The sequence below is a fragment of the Protopterus annectens genome, chromosome 6.part0, assembly GCF_019279795.1.
Source record: "Protopterus annectens isolate FY-2018-M chromosome 6.part0, PAN1.0, whole genome shotgun sequence".
NCBI classification, from domain to species: Eukaryota; Metazoa; Chordata; order Ceratodontiformes; family Protopteridae; genus Protopterus; species Protopterus annectens.
In genome coordinates, this window is record NC_056737.1 from 863,099,767 (window position 1) to 863,120,717 (window position 20,951).

General features: G+C 37.3%; 1 protein-coding gene across 1 annotated transcript in view; it reads right to left on the reverse strand.

Moving 5' to 3' along the window:
* Nucleotides 1-241: 241 nt before the first annotated feature.
* Nucleotides 242-20,951, reverse strand: part of TECPR2 (tectonin beta-propeller repeat containing 2) — a gene marked incomplete in the record, with an annotated part of 1,535,154 nt that continues 1,514,444 nt past the window's right edge. Inside the window, 1 exon segment of the mRNA XM_044074534.1 lies at nucleotides 242-2,206. Within this exon segment, the coding sequence (XP_043930469.1) occupies nucleotides 2,049-2,206 (158 nt within the window).

Sequence of the window (20,951 nt, forward strand, 5' to 3'; positions counted from 1 at the left end):
TTAACTCTGAAAAATGGAACTGAGATACAATTCAGTATGTATTTTTTTTTTCCTGGCAGTGAGGAGCCATTATCTACCCCAGGCATCAATATATATGACCCAAGAATGTAAACTTGTTGGTGCTGCTGCCAACTGTCATATCAGGAAAAATATTACAAGCAGGAAGTCAGTCCAAATAGCATTAGAAGTAAACAAAAACTTGTGCTGCATTATGTAAACATATTACATTTGACTCTCAAAGTTAAGTCATAAGGTTTAAACCTGGTTTTATTTTTTCTAATAATTACTACATAACCTGCTTATTTTTATAGTACATTTTAGTAGGTGAACATTACAGTCTAGGCATTATAAAGTAGTGATCTGTGATGTTATAACTGCATGTGCTGATAAACCATCCTTTAAATAATACAGATAAATGTCTTTGTGCACCTTTGAATGACTATACGACACAGCTTAAAAAAGCAGATATGTCAGAATTGACAGTGTCCAGCCTAGGCCTTTTAGGCTTTTTCTTAAGGGGTGCAGGTATATCTGGGATGTGGAGTTATCCATCTTTGACTTTGGCCTTTGGCCATACATTCCAAATGTTGGGTCTGCTAAAAAGGTGTTGAGTGAGGATGAGACCTCAAGGTCTTAGGTACAAAAGATTGGTAAATGGAACAGGTCTTGTAGTAGTGTTCTACTCCTAAGCAAAAAAGGCACTGGCTATGCAAGTCTTTGTATGGGATTTGCCTACCACACACACATTTACTCCTCCTGGCTGACATTTAATAATGATAAGGCAAGATAGATTAAAAAGGTAAAGGAAGGTTCCCCAATGGGGCATTTATCTGATAATTTGAAGCAATGGTTCCAATGACCAAACACCACTCAGTCCAACTGAGAAGCGACCTGCGTTTGGGATGGAGGTGAGACAGTCTGAGGAATTAGCTTGTATGTGTACTTTACCTAACCATCTGCTTGTGAGCTGATGTCATACATTTAATCCTGGGACGGTAAAGCTTTGGTACCCTGGCTGGACATCAGTGGTGATAACCTATTAGTAAAGAATACTGCAACAGCTATTTCAGTCAGTACATCTCATAGTTACAGATAAAAGATGTCAGCAAGGGCACATCAGCAAGTAGCTGTATGCTGACAGTAAACAGCCGATATTACATTTCACATGCTGTCATTTGCAAGGAAGTACTGTGGCACATAAATGTTTCTGATTACATGCATAAGTCTCTTCAATATTAAAACTAGTGCTTCTAATGAAAATAAAGACATCAGATTCTATGTAGTACAATTCTGTTTTCAGTCACTGTGAGAACAAAATAAGAACAAAATAAACTTATTAACTAAAAGCATAACTGTAACAATCGATTTCAATTTGTGCCAAAGCTTGCTGTCTCATTTTATCTCATACAGACTTCATTGACAATGATGAAATAGTGCTAGTGCATTAGTTCTACGTTAATATACATCTTATTCACAAAAATAGCATCTGCAATATACCAACGTTACCACTATTCATGGCAAGCATATGAAATGTATGGTTTCTCAACATCTTTGGATATTAGACAGTATAGTATGCCACTGGGGAAATGGCACACCCAAATCAAAGAAAGGAAGCCTTTATACAGTCTAGGAACAACAACAACAAAAAGGAATATAAAATAAAAGTAAGCCCATAAATATTCCTAAAATTAGGCTTGCTTCTAAGTCACTGATCTGTCTTGCCATGCTTTCATAGTACAAATTTTGATGATGATAATCTGTAAACACAAAGAGGTAAGCAGCAAAAATTATAGACGAGATTTTAAACATGCAACTGAGTACATTATTGTTAGAGAAGTTTAATGCTACATTATAAAACTAACCAAAATGTGCTAGTTTTTAAGGAGCCTCGGGTCCACTGAAGTCCTCTGATTTTAAAGGTATAATAAATTAAAATGTTAAAAATATTACTAGTATATTTTTAAGAAATGTAAACAAATATTTTAGTGTATACTGTATACAGCAAATAATGTAAAATGATCTTCCATGAGACAAAAACAAGGTGCCTTTCATATCACCTCCCATTCATCTTCAAAGTCCTCTGAATGAGCAGAAAAAGTACCAATACTAGGCTTTGCTGAAGAATCACAGTGCCTAAATGTCTTTGTGAGACGCTGAAGTAGAGACCCAGCGGGATCAACTGCCCAGAGTTCATCAAAGGAAGTAGCTACAAGAAACAAATTACATATTAGGTTTTCATGAAACACACCTATTTTAGCCATTTAACTGTTTTACACTCAAAATGTCTTGTTGAGCATTATTTGACAATACCTATGCACCACTTAAAATTACTCTGACAATAAAATCATTATATTAGTTGCTTGAATTTTATAAAGACATGCTCATGCTCTGGGAAACAGAGCTGTGATTAACAGCTGCAGTGCCCTTCCTGCCTAGCTGGTTCAAAAAGAGTGGGTTACAGGGGCTTCCAGCCCTTACGGATGGAATTAATGGAAAACACAGTCTGCAGATATGTTTTCAGAGATAACCTCTCATTCTATATTGGTGATACAGTTTCTACAGCAACTCTGGTTCAATATGAAGTCAGCTAATGGGGGTTGGGGGGAGTAAGTAAGATTTAGCTTTCTGAGGAAAATGCCCCAACACAGCACAGGGAAGTACAGAAGGGAGGAATTTTAAACATGAATACTTGGAAAGCATTTGTCCATCCTTCTACATGCTTAAAATTGACTGCAATATAGACAGACAAAAGCAGACCAGTATTGGTAATTTGCAGGAAGTTAACTTACCATAACAGTCGATGTTCAATTAAATCACTGTTGCAGTAATATTGCCTGTATGGGCTACACCCTGACTAAGATAACAGCTGGACAGTCTTCCATAGCCTTGGGCCACCTCGCACAGCTGCTCGGGCTGCTTGTGGCAGGAAATCCTGGGGAAGGAAAAAAAAGCAGCCTGGCTGCTAAAAACCTCCAGGACATTCTTGCCAGCAGGTAAATAAGATAGGATACAAGTCCTGATATACCAAACAAATGCTAGATATAGCAGAAGGTCTGTACCTTGGCAATACAACAAATAAAAATAAGAGTGAAGAAGAGCCTACTGCAGTAGTGATTTATTCAACCATCACATCCGATCCGCTGTTACAGTAAGTTTACCTCCACAACTGTAACATGTTGTCTCATTAACTATCATATTGACAACACGCCCCTTAGAGTTGACCCAGTAGTCAGGGACTTAGGGACACACAGACAGTAATCTAGCCTTTGACCATCATGTGTCTACAGTAGAGAGGGAATCATTCTATACTGCACAGCTTATAAACAAAGGTATGGAATCCAAGTCCAAGGAAGTCATTGTTCCACTGTATTTGGCATTCATCAGACCTATCATTGAGTGCAGTGTCCCCTTTTGTATGTACCTAACCAGGCAAATCCAACAATTGGAATGTCCAGAGGCTCTTCACTAAAATACAGGGTCCAAGTAAAATGTCCTATGCAGACCACCTCAAGGGCCTATCCCTGTATTCTGCCTCCTACAGGCTTTTCAGGGGAAACCTATGCCTGGCATACACGGAACTGTCAGACCCCATTCAGATGGACCTCTTGTATATCCACAAAACAAGCACCACTAGAACTACCCATTCTAAAGACTTAAACCTTGCCTGTGATATAAATAGGTCCTGCTGGAGAGATAGGTATGTATCCCAGAGATTACTGAGTCTATGGAACAGGCTCCCCATCCATGTGAAGCAGAGTTCCTCCCTAACCAATTCAAGTGCAACTTGGACAATTGGAGGGGGAACTGGAAATTCTTCCCTGGTTTGGTACCTATGTCTCCAATGGACACAGGTAACCTGTAAATCCCAAGCCCCTGCTTACACTTACCAAGGGTATCAGAACTTGTCAGAGATTTGGGATGCATGGCTAGGCTTAAAAAAGGCCCTTGTGGTTATTAGCCTAGTAAACACCTATGAATCACTACTTCTGCATTAGTAGATTACCAAAGCTAAGACATCTGGGAGGAGGAAACATCACAGTCCAGCAGCCCATGTAGAAAGGTCCCAGCAAAGCTTCTAGACCTGGAAATGGAACCTGGTTAGTAGTGCTTTGAGACGTATAGTTGACTAATCAGCCATCTCTAGAAAGTTTCTACAGTCCACTCTCTCCCAAAAAGCCATAAAAGAAGCCAAGATCCTGAAAAAAATGTGAGAATAATAAACAGAAGTGGCAAAGGGCAACCAACTGGAAACAATGAGAAATTATATGGACTGACCTTTATCTAGCCTTCATAGGAAATAAGCAGTTATTCAGCTTTCTGAAAGACTAGGTTCTGTGAAGATACCAAAGTTGCAAGCAAAATCCCCCGTCACTCACATCTGCAGGCAATAAAAGTCTCCTGATTTTAAACACAAATCCAGTAAAAACTCACAGCTGCAGGCAATAAAAGTCTCCAGATTTTAAACACAAATCCAGCGTAAAGTCGAATCCAGTAGAAAATAATGATCCAAAGGCAAAGTAATATCAAAGATTCAATAAAAAGTGAGCGCTTTCGCGGTACACCTGACTGCTTCATCAGACTTTAAAAGTGCATACAAAACAGCAAGCTTTTTAAATACTATGGTTAACCAATCACAACTTTAAGCAGCATATTCATTAAGAATTAAAAGTGTATACACACACAAAAACACAATAATAAACATTCTAAAACAGGGTTAAATTCAAATTCTTTTCAGTGTTCAACTGCACGTGCTTTTAAAAGAAAGGTTTAAGGGAAACTTTACTATTTAAACCAGGTAGTTTGTCTGCTTTAAAGAACATTATCCATCTTTGTACATTTGCTTCTGTAATGTACTTTATGTACCCTCCTCTCATGTTCTCATGTATAACTTCCAGAACAAAGAATTTAAAGACATGTTCATTACCCTTTTCCATGACATGTTGTGCTAATGCACTTTCTGACTTCTTGTTTTTAATATCCCCTTAAGTGTTCCAATATTCTTTCTTTTAAGGCTACGATTCGTCTTACCTATATAAAACACATAGCATACAGTACAGTAACTAAAATAAATAATGTTTCTCGTTGTGCAGTCTGCATAAAAATTAAATTCTATCCTTACATCTAAGTTGCTGGTGTGTAAAGTGACTGCCACTAAAAATGTGTTTACATGCTAGGCATTTTCTACAGGAAAATGTGCCTACCCTATCAGAATATATAAATCTCTTATCACTGTTGGCCTTATGACACAAATGTCTCTTCAGTGACTTGTTATTAATAGAATAAAAACTTGGTTGGGTTGTTAATTCATCCTTCAATTCATCTGTAGTACTCAAAATATTCCAATTTCTTTTTATCATAGTGCAAAAAGTGCTAATGTCATTGGAATATGGTAATGTTACCCTGAGAGAGTTGTTAATAGTGCAATTATCTGTTTCTAGCCTCTTATTATTTTCTTGCGTTTCTTCATGTTCACCATAACATGATTTACATCTAGTAGCCCTATGATCCCATGCATTACTTATGCAATTATCTATGTCTATTTCTTTATAACCTCTATCAAGGAATTCCTGTTTCAGGTCAAGCAGAGCTAGTTTAAGTTGTGAATCATCATTGTACAAGCGCATGACTCTATACACTTGTCCCTTAAGTACACTGCGCTTTATGTGGTTAGGATGCATGCGCTTATTGTGTAACAAGTTGTTCTTTCTCATGGGTTTTCTGTATAGGCTAGTTCTAATTCCTTGTAGTGCATCTTTATTCACCTTGACATCTAAGAAATCTATCTCTTGATTTGAATATTTGCAAATGAATTTCAAAATATTAGTGGTTTGATGTAAATGTATAATAAATTCCTTAAATTTTTCTTCTGTATTATTCCATAGCATAAAAATATCATCCACGAAATGAACGTACCATTTTATGGAATCTTTATAGTTGTCGTTTCTAGAGAATTTCATTAGTTTCCCCAATGTGCCAGGACCAGGTTGGCACAAGGTATGCCCATAGCTATGCCGTTTTGCAGAAAGAATTCATTATCAAAGGTAAACACATTATTTTCCATAATAATTTCTAATAATGTACATAATAGCCTAACTTTATTAGCGTTCATACCTTTTTGGGTCAGGAATGTACTTATATTATCTATGTCCCAAGTATTAGTTATCACTGTAAAGAGCGATTCAATGTTTAAGGCCACAAACATGTATTCACCTTGTACATCTGACATTTTTTAATATAAATTCTGCATGAACATCTTTGTGTCTCTAAGCACAGTATTATAACTTTCAAGAAAAAAGAGTGCAGGTTTTTTTCTAAAAATATAGAGAGGAGCTCCGTAGCCCAGCTTCTAACTAGAAACTATTGGTTGCATTGATGGTATGGTAGAATGTTTATGTATTTTAGGTAAACCATACATGTTTGCTACCAATGGATATTCAACAGTAAAATATTTAAACAAATGTTCTGATATCATACCTGTAATTAATAAATCAAACACCAAAAATGAAATTTTGTCAATAATCCACAGCGCTTCTAGAAATAGAAATATATGTATTCTCATAATTTAAAAGACTCCGCATTTGTTGTAAATATAGATGTCTGTCTAATACTACAACCCCCCAACCTTTGTCAGCAGGTCTAATTTCTATGCATGACATTTCCTTTAATTCATGCAGGGCCTGGTATTCCATTTGAGACGTGTTAAAATAGTTGGTTTTAGTACCTTTACAGAATACTTCCCTAATCTCATTTTCACATACTTCTAGGAAAGTTTCTATAACAGAATGTGATGGGGGGGATGTATGTGGTTGGTTTCTTAACTTCATAACCATTATTATTGCCTTTAAACACAATATGCAGGGTAAGCTTTCTACCAAACAATTTCAATTCTCTCAATATAGGTTCATAGGTAAGTACTAGGCTATCTGCCCAAAGGCATTTATAAGCCTAGCCAGAATGTGTTGGCTTTCGCCACCCCCTTAGATTAGTTCCCTGCGCCACTGTCCAGCAGAGCCACTGCAGTGATCCCTGGGGTAAATTTTCTGTTTCCCATCCACCTGTCAAGGTTGCTCTTGAAAAGTGTTAGTGAGGGGCTCTGCCTGACGTATACTGGAATCCTGTTCCAAAACATGGGGAGTCTCTGGGACAGGAATCTATCCTTCCAGCATGTCCTATTTATCGTTGTGGTGAGGTTTATATCTCTAGAGCGTGTGGCTCTCCGGGATTTGTTTTTTTTTTTTTTTAGGTGAAGCATGTCCATCAATTCTGGGTTGGACATGGCCTTGTATATGTCGGGCAGAGATCACCTCTGGGTATGCAACCGAGTACAGCTGGAGTTTCTTGAGTCAAGCTGCATAGGGCATCTGTTTGAGGCCAGTAATCCTCTTGGTGAGGTACTTTTGTAGTCTTTCCAGCTGTTGCAGGTGTCTTGTAAGGTACATCTCAAATGGGACATTGTATTCCATGATGGGTCTAATGAGTGATGAGCAGAGGGGCACAATAACCTCTTTTGTTCTAGATGTGAACCCTTTTGTGATTAGGTGGGCCACATAGAAGGATTTTCTAACCACCTTGGCAATATGATTATCAAAGGAGAGATTACTATCTACTTGGGTCCCCAGATCCCTTATTACATTTTCTGTATTTAAGGTACTACCACCTATGTGGTAGTTCGCAGGTGCTTTGTTTTTTCCAAAGGGGATGACTATGCACTTTTTGGCATTTAGCTTGAGGCCATGATTTTGACACCAGGTATCCGTCTCAGTGAGACCCATCTGAAGGGTGTCCATCAGCCGGAGAAATCAGTTATGGCTCCTAATTTACAGTCATCGGCGAACTTTGTCAGCCATAGTCCTCCTATGCTTGCCTGTACCTCTGAGAAGTATACACTGAAAAGGAGGGGTCCTAGGACTGAGCCCTGGGGGACGCCACTTGTAACCAGTTTAGAGTCGGACGTAGAGCCTGCAACTCTCACGATGTGGGTTCTATCCATGAGCCAGTTGGCAACCCATCTCGTGACGTAGGGCTTTATGTTCAAGCTGATGAGCTTGTCTATAATACTAGAATGGGGAATGGTGTCGAAAGCCTTTGCGAGGTCTAGGTAGGCTATGTGGACCTCCTTTCTCTTATCTAATGCCTTGGTAACAGTCTCAAAGAAGTCCACCACGTTTAGGAGGCATGATTTGCCCTTAACAAAGCCAAACTGGGTAGGGTCCAAGGTTTGGAGGTTCCCAGTGTCTCTGTTAATGAGTTCCATGATGATGCGTTCCATAGCCTTGCAGACCAAGCTAGTCAGGCTTATAGGGGTGATAGTTCCTGGGGTCCGTTGTGGCTCCACCTTTGTGAAGCGGAATAACTTTTGCTGAGCGCCACTCTCTGGGTACATAGCCTGTAGAGAGGCTGAGTTTGAACAGTGTGTTTAGGTGATGGGTTAGTTCATTTTGGAACTCTTGTAAGACGCAGCCTGGGACACCATCCGGTCCCATTAAAGCTGTGTTTTTGGCTTTGGATAGGGCTATTTTAACCTCGGTGATTGACGGGGCCCTACATTCTTCTGGTATGGTTATGGGCCCTTTAGGGGGTGAGAGGGGGGTGAAGTTTGCATTAAACCTGTCTGCCAGAATGTTGGCAATATCAGTCGGTTCAGTGTATTTTGTGCCATTCTGCACTAACTCAAAGCATATCTGAGAGTTTCCACTTAGGTTCTTGACATAGCTAAAGAACGCTTTGTGGTAATCTTTGGAGTTATTGGCAATTTTTCTTTCGAAACTAGCCTTGGATGATTTAATGAGGGATTGTAGTTTCTTGCTGATACTGATCAGGGATGTCTTTCCTTCTTGGGATTTTACTCTCTACTGTTCTAGTTTCCTCCTTCTGTTGTATAGCTTGTTTATGGCAGGGGTCCACCAGACTGGTTTCCTTTACTTGGAGGAGTGAGTCTTGGTTTTACTTGGGATAGCATGATCCATGCATTCCTGCAGAAGGGCATAGAGTGCCTTTGTAAAGGTTTCAGCAGCTTGGACAGCATTGTCCTTTAGCATGGGGACTGTGAAACTTTCCACCTCGGTCTTAAGTAACGTGAAGTTTGCTTTTGAAAAGTTTTTCATGGTGGTTTCCTTGATTGGGGGTGGGGGCAGAATGTGGATATCCAGAGTGATTAGTCTATGGTCTGATCTAACAAGCGAGGGGTTGACCTCCGGTGTGGAACAACGGTCGCCCATGTTGGTGATGACCAGGTCCAATATGTTGTTCCCTCTGGTGGGGGTGTTGACCAGTTGATCCAGGGCATTCAAGCTTATAAATTCTAGGAAGCGTTGGGCAAAGGAGTTAGTACTTGAGTAATTCTCCCAGTTTATGTTGGGTAATTGAAATCACCCAGCATTAGGGTGTTGGTAGGACCTTCAAATTTCCCACGGTCTCCAGAAATGCGGAATGGGGGTCCTGGGCCATGGTGGGTGATCTGTAGCAAGTTAAAATTTGTATTGCAGTTTTGCCCATTGTTAGTTGCACATGGATGATCTCTGATGCACTGTGCTGCACCACTAACCTGGAGGTGTGGGTATCCTTGATGAATATGGATACACCCCCGCCTTTTTTATTTCAGTCCTGGTTCTGTGGCCGAAAGGTATAGTATGAGTTATAGTCTAGTAGTGCTGGGCTGCTCTCAGGAGCCTTAAACCAGGTTTCTGTTACTGCACAGATGTCGATGTTCTCCATACTGAGGAGTGCCTCGAGTGCGTGCATTTTGAGGTTTAGACTTCTGACGTTGAGTAGCATTATCCTCAGTTTTTGGTTAATTGTTCTATTTATGTTGGTGGGTTTGTCTTTTGAACCTTGCCTAAAAAAGGCACTAAGGGAGTGGCAAGAGCCTTGGCCAGTATTCGAAAGCCTAAGGGTGACAGGTGCAAGCCATCTCTTGAGAAGCAATGTGGCTTGTCGAGCATGTCATCCCAGGCAGACAGATACTGGATCCCCTTTGAATGACACCAGAAACTTAGCCAATTGTTTTAATTGATCATTTTTTCTTTATACTGTGGAATCATTCTTGGTGAGGGCAGGATGCTACTCAGGGTCAGGGTCATACTGGCCTAGGCTAAATGATCAGAGAGCTCTTCCATGTCTCTTTCCATGTAGTCCAGGGAGGTACGTCTCAGGTCATTCACACCAACATGGACAATGACCGAGTCGTATTTGTACTTGTTCTGGAGTGACCCGAGTGCTTGTGTTATCTGGCGGATCCTGGCACCCGACAGGCAGCTAACTGTAACCTTCTCCTTGTCCAGCCTAATCAGTGGGACATCAGTGTGCCTGACTATAGAGTCGCCTACTATTAGTATGTTATTTTGCATTAAGGGCTGTGATTGCACGGCACACTGATTATGTGAAGTAAGTTTCATGATTGGTGATGGGGTGTGGAGGTTGCTTGGATGTCTACTTTGGAGGTCTCTGCTGCTTTTGCAGATTTTTAGAGCCTCCGAGTATGTTTTCATGTATTCATGTGTGTTATTTGCTGGTGTTTGTTTATTAGGTCTATGTGAGACTGGTGGTGTGTTGCAAGTATTACTCTTCTCCTCTTGACTGTTGATTCCAGTCTTAGGGTTGAGAGAGCTTTGCCTCCAGTTTGGCTGTATAATTGCATTTCTCGCATATATTAGTGTTTGGTGGTAGGAGGAGAGGGTTGTCTGTGTACATGAGGCGGCTGTAACATTGCCTCAAAATGCCCATATTCACCAGTTGGACTAGAGAGTACAGCAGAAACTGCCCTTTGGACATGCCTGAACAGGTAGAGTAAGCTGTTTTTCTGATTGGCTGGTGGGGACGAATAGAGAGCCTTGTCGTCCTGGTCAGTATAGGGGGGGTCTAGTGCTAGGGTTAATTAGTGCTTGCTATGAGTTTTAAGCAAGTGCTTGACTGTGAAATCAATGGTTTGAGTGCTAAAGTTGAAGATTTGTCTAGTTCCAATGGAAAAATTGAAGAGTAGACTTCGTGGAGCAGAGAATAGTTTAACTCTAGCTAAACAGCGCTGCCCGGTGCACAAAACTGCACAAATGCGGGTTTTCTAGCAGGGAAGTGAAAGGGATAGAAATTATCCCAAAATGGCCGATAAACTACTAACTTCTGGGCTGAAACCACTCCTCCAGGGACAGATAGGCTGCTCAAAGCTCCCCGCTCTCACAGGTGAACAGAGAAACTTCCTTCTAACCAAATAAGGTATGGGCAACACAGAAACTTGTAACACAGTCCTGGATTCAGCAATAACCTGAAAACTGGACTATACTAGTTCAGAAAGGTGGGAAAAAGTATATATATATATTTTTTTCAGAAAATAGAGCAGATACAATCAAAATTAGCCCAAAATGGCCAATAAACTACTAACTTCTGGGCTGAAACCACTCCTCCAGGGACAGATAGGCTGCACAAAGCTCCCCTCTCTCACAGGTGAACAGATAAACTTCCTTCTATCCAAGTAAGGTATGGGGGCAACACAGAAACGTGTAACTTGGCCCTGGATTCAGCAATAACCTGAAAACTGGACTATACTAGTTCAGAAAGGCGGGTAACAAGTATATATATATATATATATATATATATATATATATATATACATATACATACATACATACATATATATATATATATATATATATATATACATACATACATACATATATATATATATATATATATATATACATATATATATATATATATATATATATATATATATATATATATATATATCCCCAGAAAATAGAGTAGATACAATCAAAACAACACATTAAATGCACAGAAAAGGCTATCACACTTTAGTGTGTAGTCTACAACAGTTAAACAGATTATTTAAACACAAAAATGACTTAATTCAAGTGCAGGCAGCAAATAAGTACAATATGTAGCAATAACAAACTTTTTAAATCACAGATTCGCTAAAAAACTGGCGTTTTAGGCAGAATTAGTTAAGACAGCATGAAAAGCAGGAAAATTATACTTAATCACTCCAAAGTCACTCTTTTGTCTCTCTGCTGCTGTAGACTCTGCAAAACACCTGGAAGGCACTTGCCGAGCAGAATACAAGCGCAAAAACTGCATAAATGCAGATTTTACAGCAGGGAAGTGAAAGAGATGGAAATTAAAAGTGTATACACACACAAAAACACAATAATAAACATTCTAAAACAGGGTTAAATTCAAATTCTTTTCAGTGTTCAACTGCACGTGCTTTTAAAAGAAAGGTTTAAGGGAAACTTTACTATTTAAACCAGGTAGTTTGTCTGCTTTAAAGAACATTATCCATCTTTGTACATTTGCTTCTGTAATGTTCTTTATGTACCCTCCTCTCATGTTCTCATGTATAACTTCCAGAACAAAGAATTTAAAGACTCTTCTCCTCTTGACTGTTGATTCCAATAAACTACTAACTTCTGGGCTGAAACCACTCCTCCAGGGACAAGAAGGTATAAAGTTTAAACCTTTAGTCAGTAACAACATATGTGCCTCAGACAGTAAAACAGAAGAAATATTTATTACTGAACCTGATTGTGTAGTTTCCAGCTCTTCCCTTTCCCTACTGGGTCATTCACACTGCTCAGGCACTGAATTCTGCTCTTCCTTACATGGCTCATTGATCGTTCCCTTATAGGGAATGGATTTTTTAATAAAAAAACTGTCCCATTGCAAAGTATTGTGAATGGCATCTCTTCCTGGGTTTGTTTGAGTTGTTTTGGGTCTAAAAACTCTATCGTTCACTGTTACAATTACTTCCTTATCAGCAACTTGATCAGTATCTACTACAATCATGTCCATAACCTGCTGGCTTTGCCTCTGTATCTCAGCATGCTTTGCTGCATTCCCTTGCTCATTTATCACTTACGATGTGGTGTTCAAAGGCGGAACTGCTAGTTCTGATGTTGCAATTGAAGAATCAGCTGTTTGCCTCATCGTAGATTCAACGGAATCATTGTTGACAGTATGAGTATCTCTCTGTTCCCTCGGCCATGAGAAAACGGCGCCTTTTTGAAAATCGGCCAGGTCCCTATGCAATTTATGGATCTTAGCTGCTTGAAGGCGTTTTTCATACACAGTAATACTGTCATGTATTTTAAAACAGATAATGGCTGCTGGGAAGTATTCCTAAATTTAATTGTGCAGTAGCAATATTTCATTTAATAACTCCTTTATAGGTTTAAAAATGTCAATTAACAAATGCATATATTGGGCACTTAAATTCAAGTTCAGAATCTGCTATTGCCTCAATAGCTCCAGGTCTGCCTGGCCATAGCTAGTGAGAACTTGAGTCTTCTCGGAACTATTTGGTGTTTTAAAGAGGCTTCAAAATGAAAGCGTTGCCACTGCATACGCTTAAATTTATACATTTTATTTTCCATCATTCTGTATTTATCTTGAAATTTCAGATATAAATTCTTATCTTCTGGCTCAGGTATAGCTTCTTGCATGATATTACTGTGTGAGAGGGGGTTAATCATGACCTCAAGAATGTTATTAAAATGCTGATTCTTCTTTGGTAGAACTCCAGCTCTATTCATTGGGTAACATGGGAGCTCAACTTACACTTGATTTGAAACCCATTCGGCCATGTTCAGTATTTGGAAAGGCAAATAGACAGTATAAAAAAAGTTATGAACTCCAAATACCAAAATAGAGTGACAGGAGAAATAAAATACAAGTCAAAGTTGCAAGCAAAAACCCCAGTCACTCTCAGCTGCAGGCAATAAAAGTCTCCTGATTTTAAACACAAATCCAGTGTAGAGTCAAATCCAGTAAAAACTCACAGCTGCAGGCAATAAAAGTCTCCAGATTTTAAACACAAACCCAGCGTAAAGTCAAATCCAGTAGAAAATAATGATCCAAAGGCAAAGCAATATCAAAGATTTAATAAAAAGTGAGCGCTTTCGTGGTACACCTGACCGCTTCATCAGACTTTAAAAGTGCATACAATACAGCAAGCTGTTTAAATACTGTGGTTAACCAATCGCAACTTTAAGTAGCATATTCATTAAGAATTAAAAGTGTACACACACAAAAAACACAATAATAAACATTCTAAAACACAGGGTTAATTTCAAATTCTTTTCACTGTAAGTGCACGTTCTTTTAAGAAAGGTTTAAGGGAAACTTTAATATTTAAACCAGGTAGTTTGTCTGCTTTAAAGAACATTATCCATCTTTGTTAATTTGCTTCTGTAATATTCTTTATGTTCCCTCCTCTCATGTTCTCATGTATAATGTCCAGAACAAAAGACATGTTCATTACCCTTTTCCATGACATGTTGTGCTAATGCACTTTCTGACTTCTTGTTTTTAATATCCCTTAAGTGTTTCAATATTCTTTCTTTTAAGGCTATGATTCATCTTACATATATAAAACATATAGCATACAGTACAGAAACTAAAATAAATGATGTTTCTCGTTGTGCAGTCTGCATAAAACTTAAATTCTATCCTTACATCTAGTTGTGGTGTGTAAAGTAACTGCCACTAAAAATGTGTTTACATGCTAGGCAATTTCTACGGGATTATGTGCCTATCCTGTCAGAATATATAAATCTCTTATCACTCTTGGCCTTATAGCACAAATGTCTCTTCAGTGACTTATTAATAAAAGAAGAACTTGGTTGGGTTGTTAATTCATCCTTCACTTCATCTATAGTACTCAAAATAGTCCAATTTCTTTTTATTATAGTGCAAAAAGTGCCTATGTCATTGGAATATGGTAATGTTAATCAGAGAGTTGTTAATAGTGCAATTATCTGTTTCTAACCTCTTATTATTTTCTTGTGTTTCTTCATGTTCACCATAATATGATTTACATCTAGTAGCTCTATGATCCCATGCTTTACTTATGCAATTATCTATGCCTATTTCTTTATAACCTCTATTGAGGAATTCCTGTTTCAGGTCAAGCAGAGCTAGTTTAAGTTGTGAATCATCATTGTACAAGCGCATGACTCTATATACTTGTCCCTTAAGTACATTGCGCTTTACGTGGTTAGGATGCATGCTCTTATTATGTAACAAGTTGTTCTTTCTCATGGGTTTTCTGTATAGGCTAGTTCTAATTCCTTGTAGTGTATCTTTATTCACCTTAACATTTAAGAAATTTACCTCTTGATATGAATATAATTTCAGAAAATTAGTGGTTTGATGTAAATATATAATAAATTATTTTAATTTCTCTTCTGTATTATTCCATAGCATAAAAATATCATCCATGAAACGAAAGTACCATTTTATGAAATCTTTATAGTTGTCGTTTCGGAGAATTTCATTAGTTTCCCAGTGTGCCAGGACCAGGTTGGCATAGTTGTTGGTACAAGGTGTGCCTGTAGCTATGCCAACATTTTGTAGAAAGAATTCATTATCAAAGGTAAACACATTCTCCAAAATAACTTCTAATAATGCACATAATAGCCTAACTTTAGAGCTCATACCTTTTTGGGTCAGGAATGTTCTTATACTTGTACTGTAAGAAATAAAATAAATTCAATAGGGAAGAGAGTAAAGGAAAAGAAAGTTCAAAAATATAATGCTTAGAGAAAATAAGGAAAAGGAAAACATTTTTATTATACCATGACCCCCCCCCCATTAATATTCCAAAACTTGCACGCTGATTGGTCAGCGTGCACATTGTAAATCGACTTATACTAATAAAAAAAGGCCCAGTCGCCCGGACTTTTTCCATTAGTATAAGTCTTTTTTAAAACACTGTCTCGCTATGGGGTTTAACATAGCGAGACAGCTTTAAAATAAGCAACAGAGATCTCCATTGCTTATTTTAAAGCTGCCTCGCTATGTTAAACCCATTTAGCATAGCAAAACAGTTTGTAAAAAGCAACGGAGATCTTGCTTTCTCCGTTGCTTTTTTCAAAACTGTCTCGCTATGTTAAACCCATTTAACATAGTGAAACAGTAAAAAGCAATGGAGATCTTGCTTTCTCTCTGTTGCTTTTGCCCACAGCTCTGATGTACTGCGTAGGCATACGCATGCGCAGTACATCAGGACTGCCGCAGAATACCAGACAGCTGCGGAAGGGCAGCAAGGAGGCATTATACAATGCCATTATTTACGAAAAGTAATTTTTTTTTTCTTAAATAATGTCATTGTATAATAGCAATAACCCACTTCTGGGTGTGGGTAAAGCTGGATTTACCCACGGTTGGCTTTGTTTGGCCACTCGGGCTTCGCCCTCGTGACCAAACCACGTCAACTGTGGGTAAATCCAGCATTACCCACACCCAGGCATGGGTTATTGCTATATTATACTAACTATTCTTAAAAGCTGAAAATTTTAACTTTAAATGTGAACAGTATGAAAAATAGTATGAAAAATCTTAGATGAGATGGTGTGCTGCAGTAGATACACACATTATTGTTTTACAGGATATCAGATTATTAACAGAGAAAGAAAGAACACAAACTGAAAAACTTTGGAATGGTTTGATAGTTTGGAACATGGGGAAAGAAACGTGCTTGGGCATGTGTATATTACGTCAAGAAACCATTAAAATATTAGTTGTAACCATAGTGGAACTAAGACAAATTATAGTAACAGACTTGAGATGGAAAAACTGTGCATATAGAATTATACCTTTATATGCATATGTAACAAAAAAAAAAACAGAGAGAAATAAGTTTTAAAACTATTCTTGAATATGTATGTAAATATGGACATTATAGTGGTGGGTAATTTTAATTCTAATTTTTTCTAATTTAAGAAACAATAAGAGCAATTGTGATGTTAAAATGTTTACAGAAATTATGTGAAGTGGAAGTGTATAGGAGAATAACCACTGGACCTACAAAAGGAATGAAATCAGGACAGAAATTGATTTTTTTTAATATCTGATAGTTTAAAAGTTAAAGAAGGAAATAATTATGCTGGATTTTGAGATCATGTGGCTATATGGGTAAAGTGCAGGAAATGAATATATAAGAATAGGAAAATGAATAAAGACAATTAATGAAAAGAAATTAGATATAGAAGAGAAAAAAGAACTTATGGAAAAATCACATGAATATGAGAGAGTTTTATGAGAATTGGACTATTTGGTGGCTTCGTTTTAAAGAGAATTATAAAAAAGTGTTTTTAGGATGTATAAGGAAGAAAAGAAGAGCTGTACGATATTAAGTCAAGAAGCATTCAGAGACTTGTTAGAGAAGAAAACTTCCTTTTATGAAAAAGAAATAAACATATAAAATGAATCAAATTAAAATTAACTTGTTAATATTCTTTACAAGGAAAGAAAGAAGAGGTAGCACCAAATTTGAGTAAAATAATAAAAGGAAAAAATAATGAGAATTAAAGAATAAGGACAGTAACAAATAAGACAGCAAGAAGGAATATACGAAAATAATTGAAGAATATGTATTGGAATTATTTGTTAAAAGAGAAGAAAACAGAACACATTTATAAATGTGAACAATTAAATAGCAAAGAGTAGAACAAAAAATAACTATAAAAGAACTGAATGAAATTCTAAAAGATATTAACATGAATTCTGCAACAGGACTGGACGGAACTGAATATATGTATAAAGAAATGAAGGAGTGGCAACATTTTTTTATAGAAGTTATAAATGAATGGTTACAAACTGGAATTAAAGAGAAAGATAGGAGTTATATAATTTAAGGAAATAAGGAAAAGATAAAATAATTGGAGACCTATAACATTGAATATGATTATAAAATTTTCATGAGAAAAATAGCAAAAAGGTTACAAAAAATTGATAAAATATATGGCCTAATTGTATTCATAAGAAAATGAAGTCAAGCATCATTATGGATAATAAGAGAAATAACAGATATAAATAAAAATGTAGAAGTGAAGGTTATGATAGGGGATATAAGGAAAGCCTATGAAAGGAACTATGTAAAATTAAATGTTAATGGCTGGATTGGAGAAGAAATCTTTGGAGGAAAAAAATGTTATGTGGAATAAAGCAGGGCTGCTCAGCTAGTAGTATAATTTTCTCATTAGTTATGAATGTAATAGAGAAGGAAATTGATAAAATGCCAAGTAGCGGTGGATACAAAATGATGAAGTACAACTGCCAATAATGTCTAATTATGCAAATGATATTGTACTAATTTTTAAAAATAAAGTCTGGATGGAAGAAGTAAATGAACTTTATCCCTTTCTTCCTTCCTAGATTCCAAACTTCCACAGGAATACCATTTACTCCTGGAGACTTTACTGTAGATTGACTTCACATCACCATTTTTATCTCATCTCTTATCTTAGCTGTTAATTGTTGAGTCTTATCTACCTCAAACTTTGACATAATTAAGTCTTCCATAAATATTTCCATCTGTGCTCTTTCTTGATTTCCACATTTCTCTGCTTTATATAAATGTTCATAAAACATGTCCAATACTTTACAGGATCTCTGATTAATTTTGTAATAGGCTCCCCATGTTTAGCAACAACCCTTTCTATTTTCTGTTGCCCAAGTCATTGTGCTATAAGTTTTTGTTCTCTGGAGTTATCAAAAACAGTTGCTTAACAGCAGTCTTTCTAAATTCATGCATATTATCCAGATACTCCCTTATTCTCTTTTTTACTCTACATTTCTGCCTATTCCTGTTCTGCGAGATTCCCCTTATTCTACAATACTGAACATATGTCACCTCTCTAAATAATTCTTTGTTACTTCTTTATCATCTTTAATTTGTTTCTACACTATTTTTAAATCCAGTTTTCATTTTATCCCACTCACTAAATATAACTTCTTCAGAAATGTCTATATACCTAATAACTTCTGGAGCTGGGGGTTGGCTTAATGGTTAAGGTGTTTGACTTACAGACAAAAAAGAACAGGATTTGATACTCACCTTTGAGAAGCATAGCTAGGTAAAAAAAAAACATGGGGTCATTAGCTTGCTAATTACCTAAAAAAATTGTTAAACTAACTTTACCTCATCCCATATCCGGGGAATTCAAATACAATAATGTCATGTCCTGGGCATCACTGGCTAGGCTTGTAAAGGCACTTGTGCCATTAGCCTAGTAATCACCTATGAATAATTTTCACTACCAGTTCCTTAAATTCCTCTCTTTTTAACATGTAGATGGGGAAATACTTTAACCTCGTCAGCCCTCTTAAATAATTCTTGTTATTTCTTAATGTCTCTCTTATTTTTAAACTCTACTCCTTTCATCCCACTCACTAGCTACAGCTTCTGAAGAAATTTCTATCTTCTATAACAACTCTTGAATAATTTCTACTACCCATTCCTTATTCTCTTTTTAACATGTAGGTGGGGAAATGCTGATGTCTTATTTTTACTTCATTACCCTGTATTTTCATCTTAGTTGTTATTCGAGCATGATCTGAAATAACTGGGTGTGCGTTGAAGCTTTCAATTAAATGCACATGTTCTTGTGAAATATAATTTGTCTAGTTTAGCCCAGTTATTGCACCTTGGAGGATAAACAATATGTAAATTCTCTGAGTTTATACAACTGAATTCATATTTTTCATCCTGACGATTTTCATAAATTTCTTCAGAAATCTACCCTCTTTTGTAACATTTTCCTTTCTAGGTCCCCAAATACAACATCATTGTTGCAAATCAAGTTCCAATCCCTCCTAAAAGTAATATTCCCTGCTGACAGCTGATTTTTTTCTCCCACATTTTTCTTAAGCTCCATAATAGCAGTTTTAGGTGGAATATAAATACATGTCAGTATAATCGTCTCTTGCAGGTACTCTTACTCCCACAAATCTACCATTACTATCTTTTTTCCCTCTTCTATCACTGCTATTTTCACAATGCATTTCTTAATTCAATACTTTTACCTTTTTGTGTATACCTGTGAGGCCATTCATATTCCAAAACAATATGGATAGTGTAGCCATTATAAGTTGTTATTCCCGCTTATTATATACAACAGCTTTTCAAAATAAAGAATAGGTGTGTAAAATCATACCATAACCATAGATGTCCTTCTCTTCTATCTTGCAGTATTCTGTACATATGGGTTGTCTTCTGCCCTATGACCAGACGTCTGGCCAGTATACAACAGCTTTTAGCCACTACCAGTATGTGGGATGTTGGATGTATGCTCTGACGTCAGCTATAAAAGGACATCCACACGTACCATCTTAAGAACATGAATGGCCCATGAGGAACAGCAGTCTTAAGGAGATAAAGAAGCCATCCAAGGAAGGGACAAGGTGCAGGGGGGGGGGGAAAGTGAGAGAGTCAGAATACTGCAACATAGAAGAGAAGAACATCTATGGTTATGGAGAGAATTTACATAATTATTCAATGTCCTTCTATTCAATGTTGCAGTATTCCTTACATATGGAAGAGTACCAACGCTTAGTAGGAACCTTGGGGGGGGGGGGGAGCAAGGAAGACTGCACTGAAGAATTTTCAAAAAAGCCATGGAGAATGGCTCTAGCAAATACTGCTCTAGACCTAGAAATTGTGCCCAACTTGCAATGTTTGGTGAAAGTGTGCACAGAAGACCATGTATAGCAGCCTCCAGAAAGGCCCCTGAAGAAGCAACAGATATAGTGGAATGGGCTCTAACAGAAGCAGTCAGAGACTTACTGTGAAATTTATAACAAAACACAATAGCCTTATAAATCTAACAGGAAACTGTTTAGAAACAGGTAAGCCCAGGGATGAAGAGACACACAAAGCTGATTTGTTTTCTTGGTAGCTTTAATCTTATCTAAATAAAATCTAAGTTGCCGATGTACATCCAATGTATGCAAAGTCCTTTCACTATAGGATTGAGAAGGGAAAAAAGTGGGCAATTGGATAGAGTGATAAAGAGACATTTCATTCACCACCTTAGGCATAAAGGAAGGCTTGGTACGCAAAGAAACTCTGTCCTTGTGAAAAACCATGAAAGGTGGAGATGTCGTCAAAGCCTGTATTTCAGAAACCCTCCTAGCAGATGTCAAGGCTACCAGAAACATAG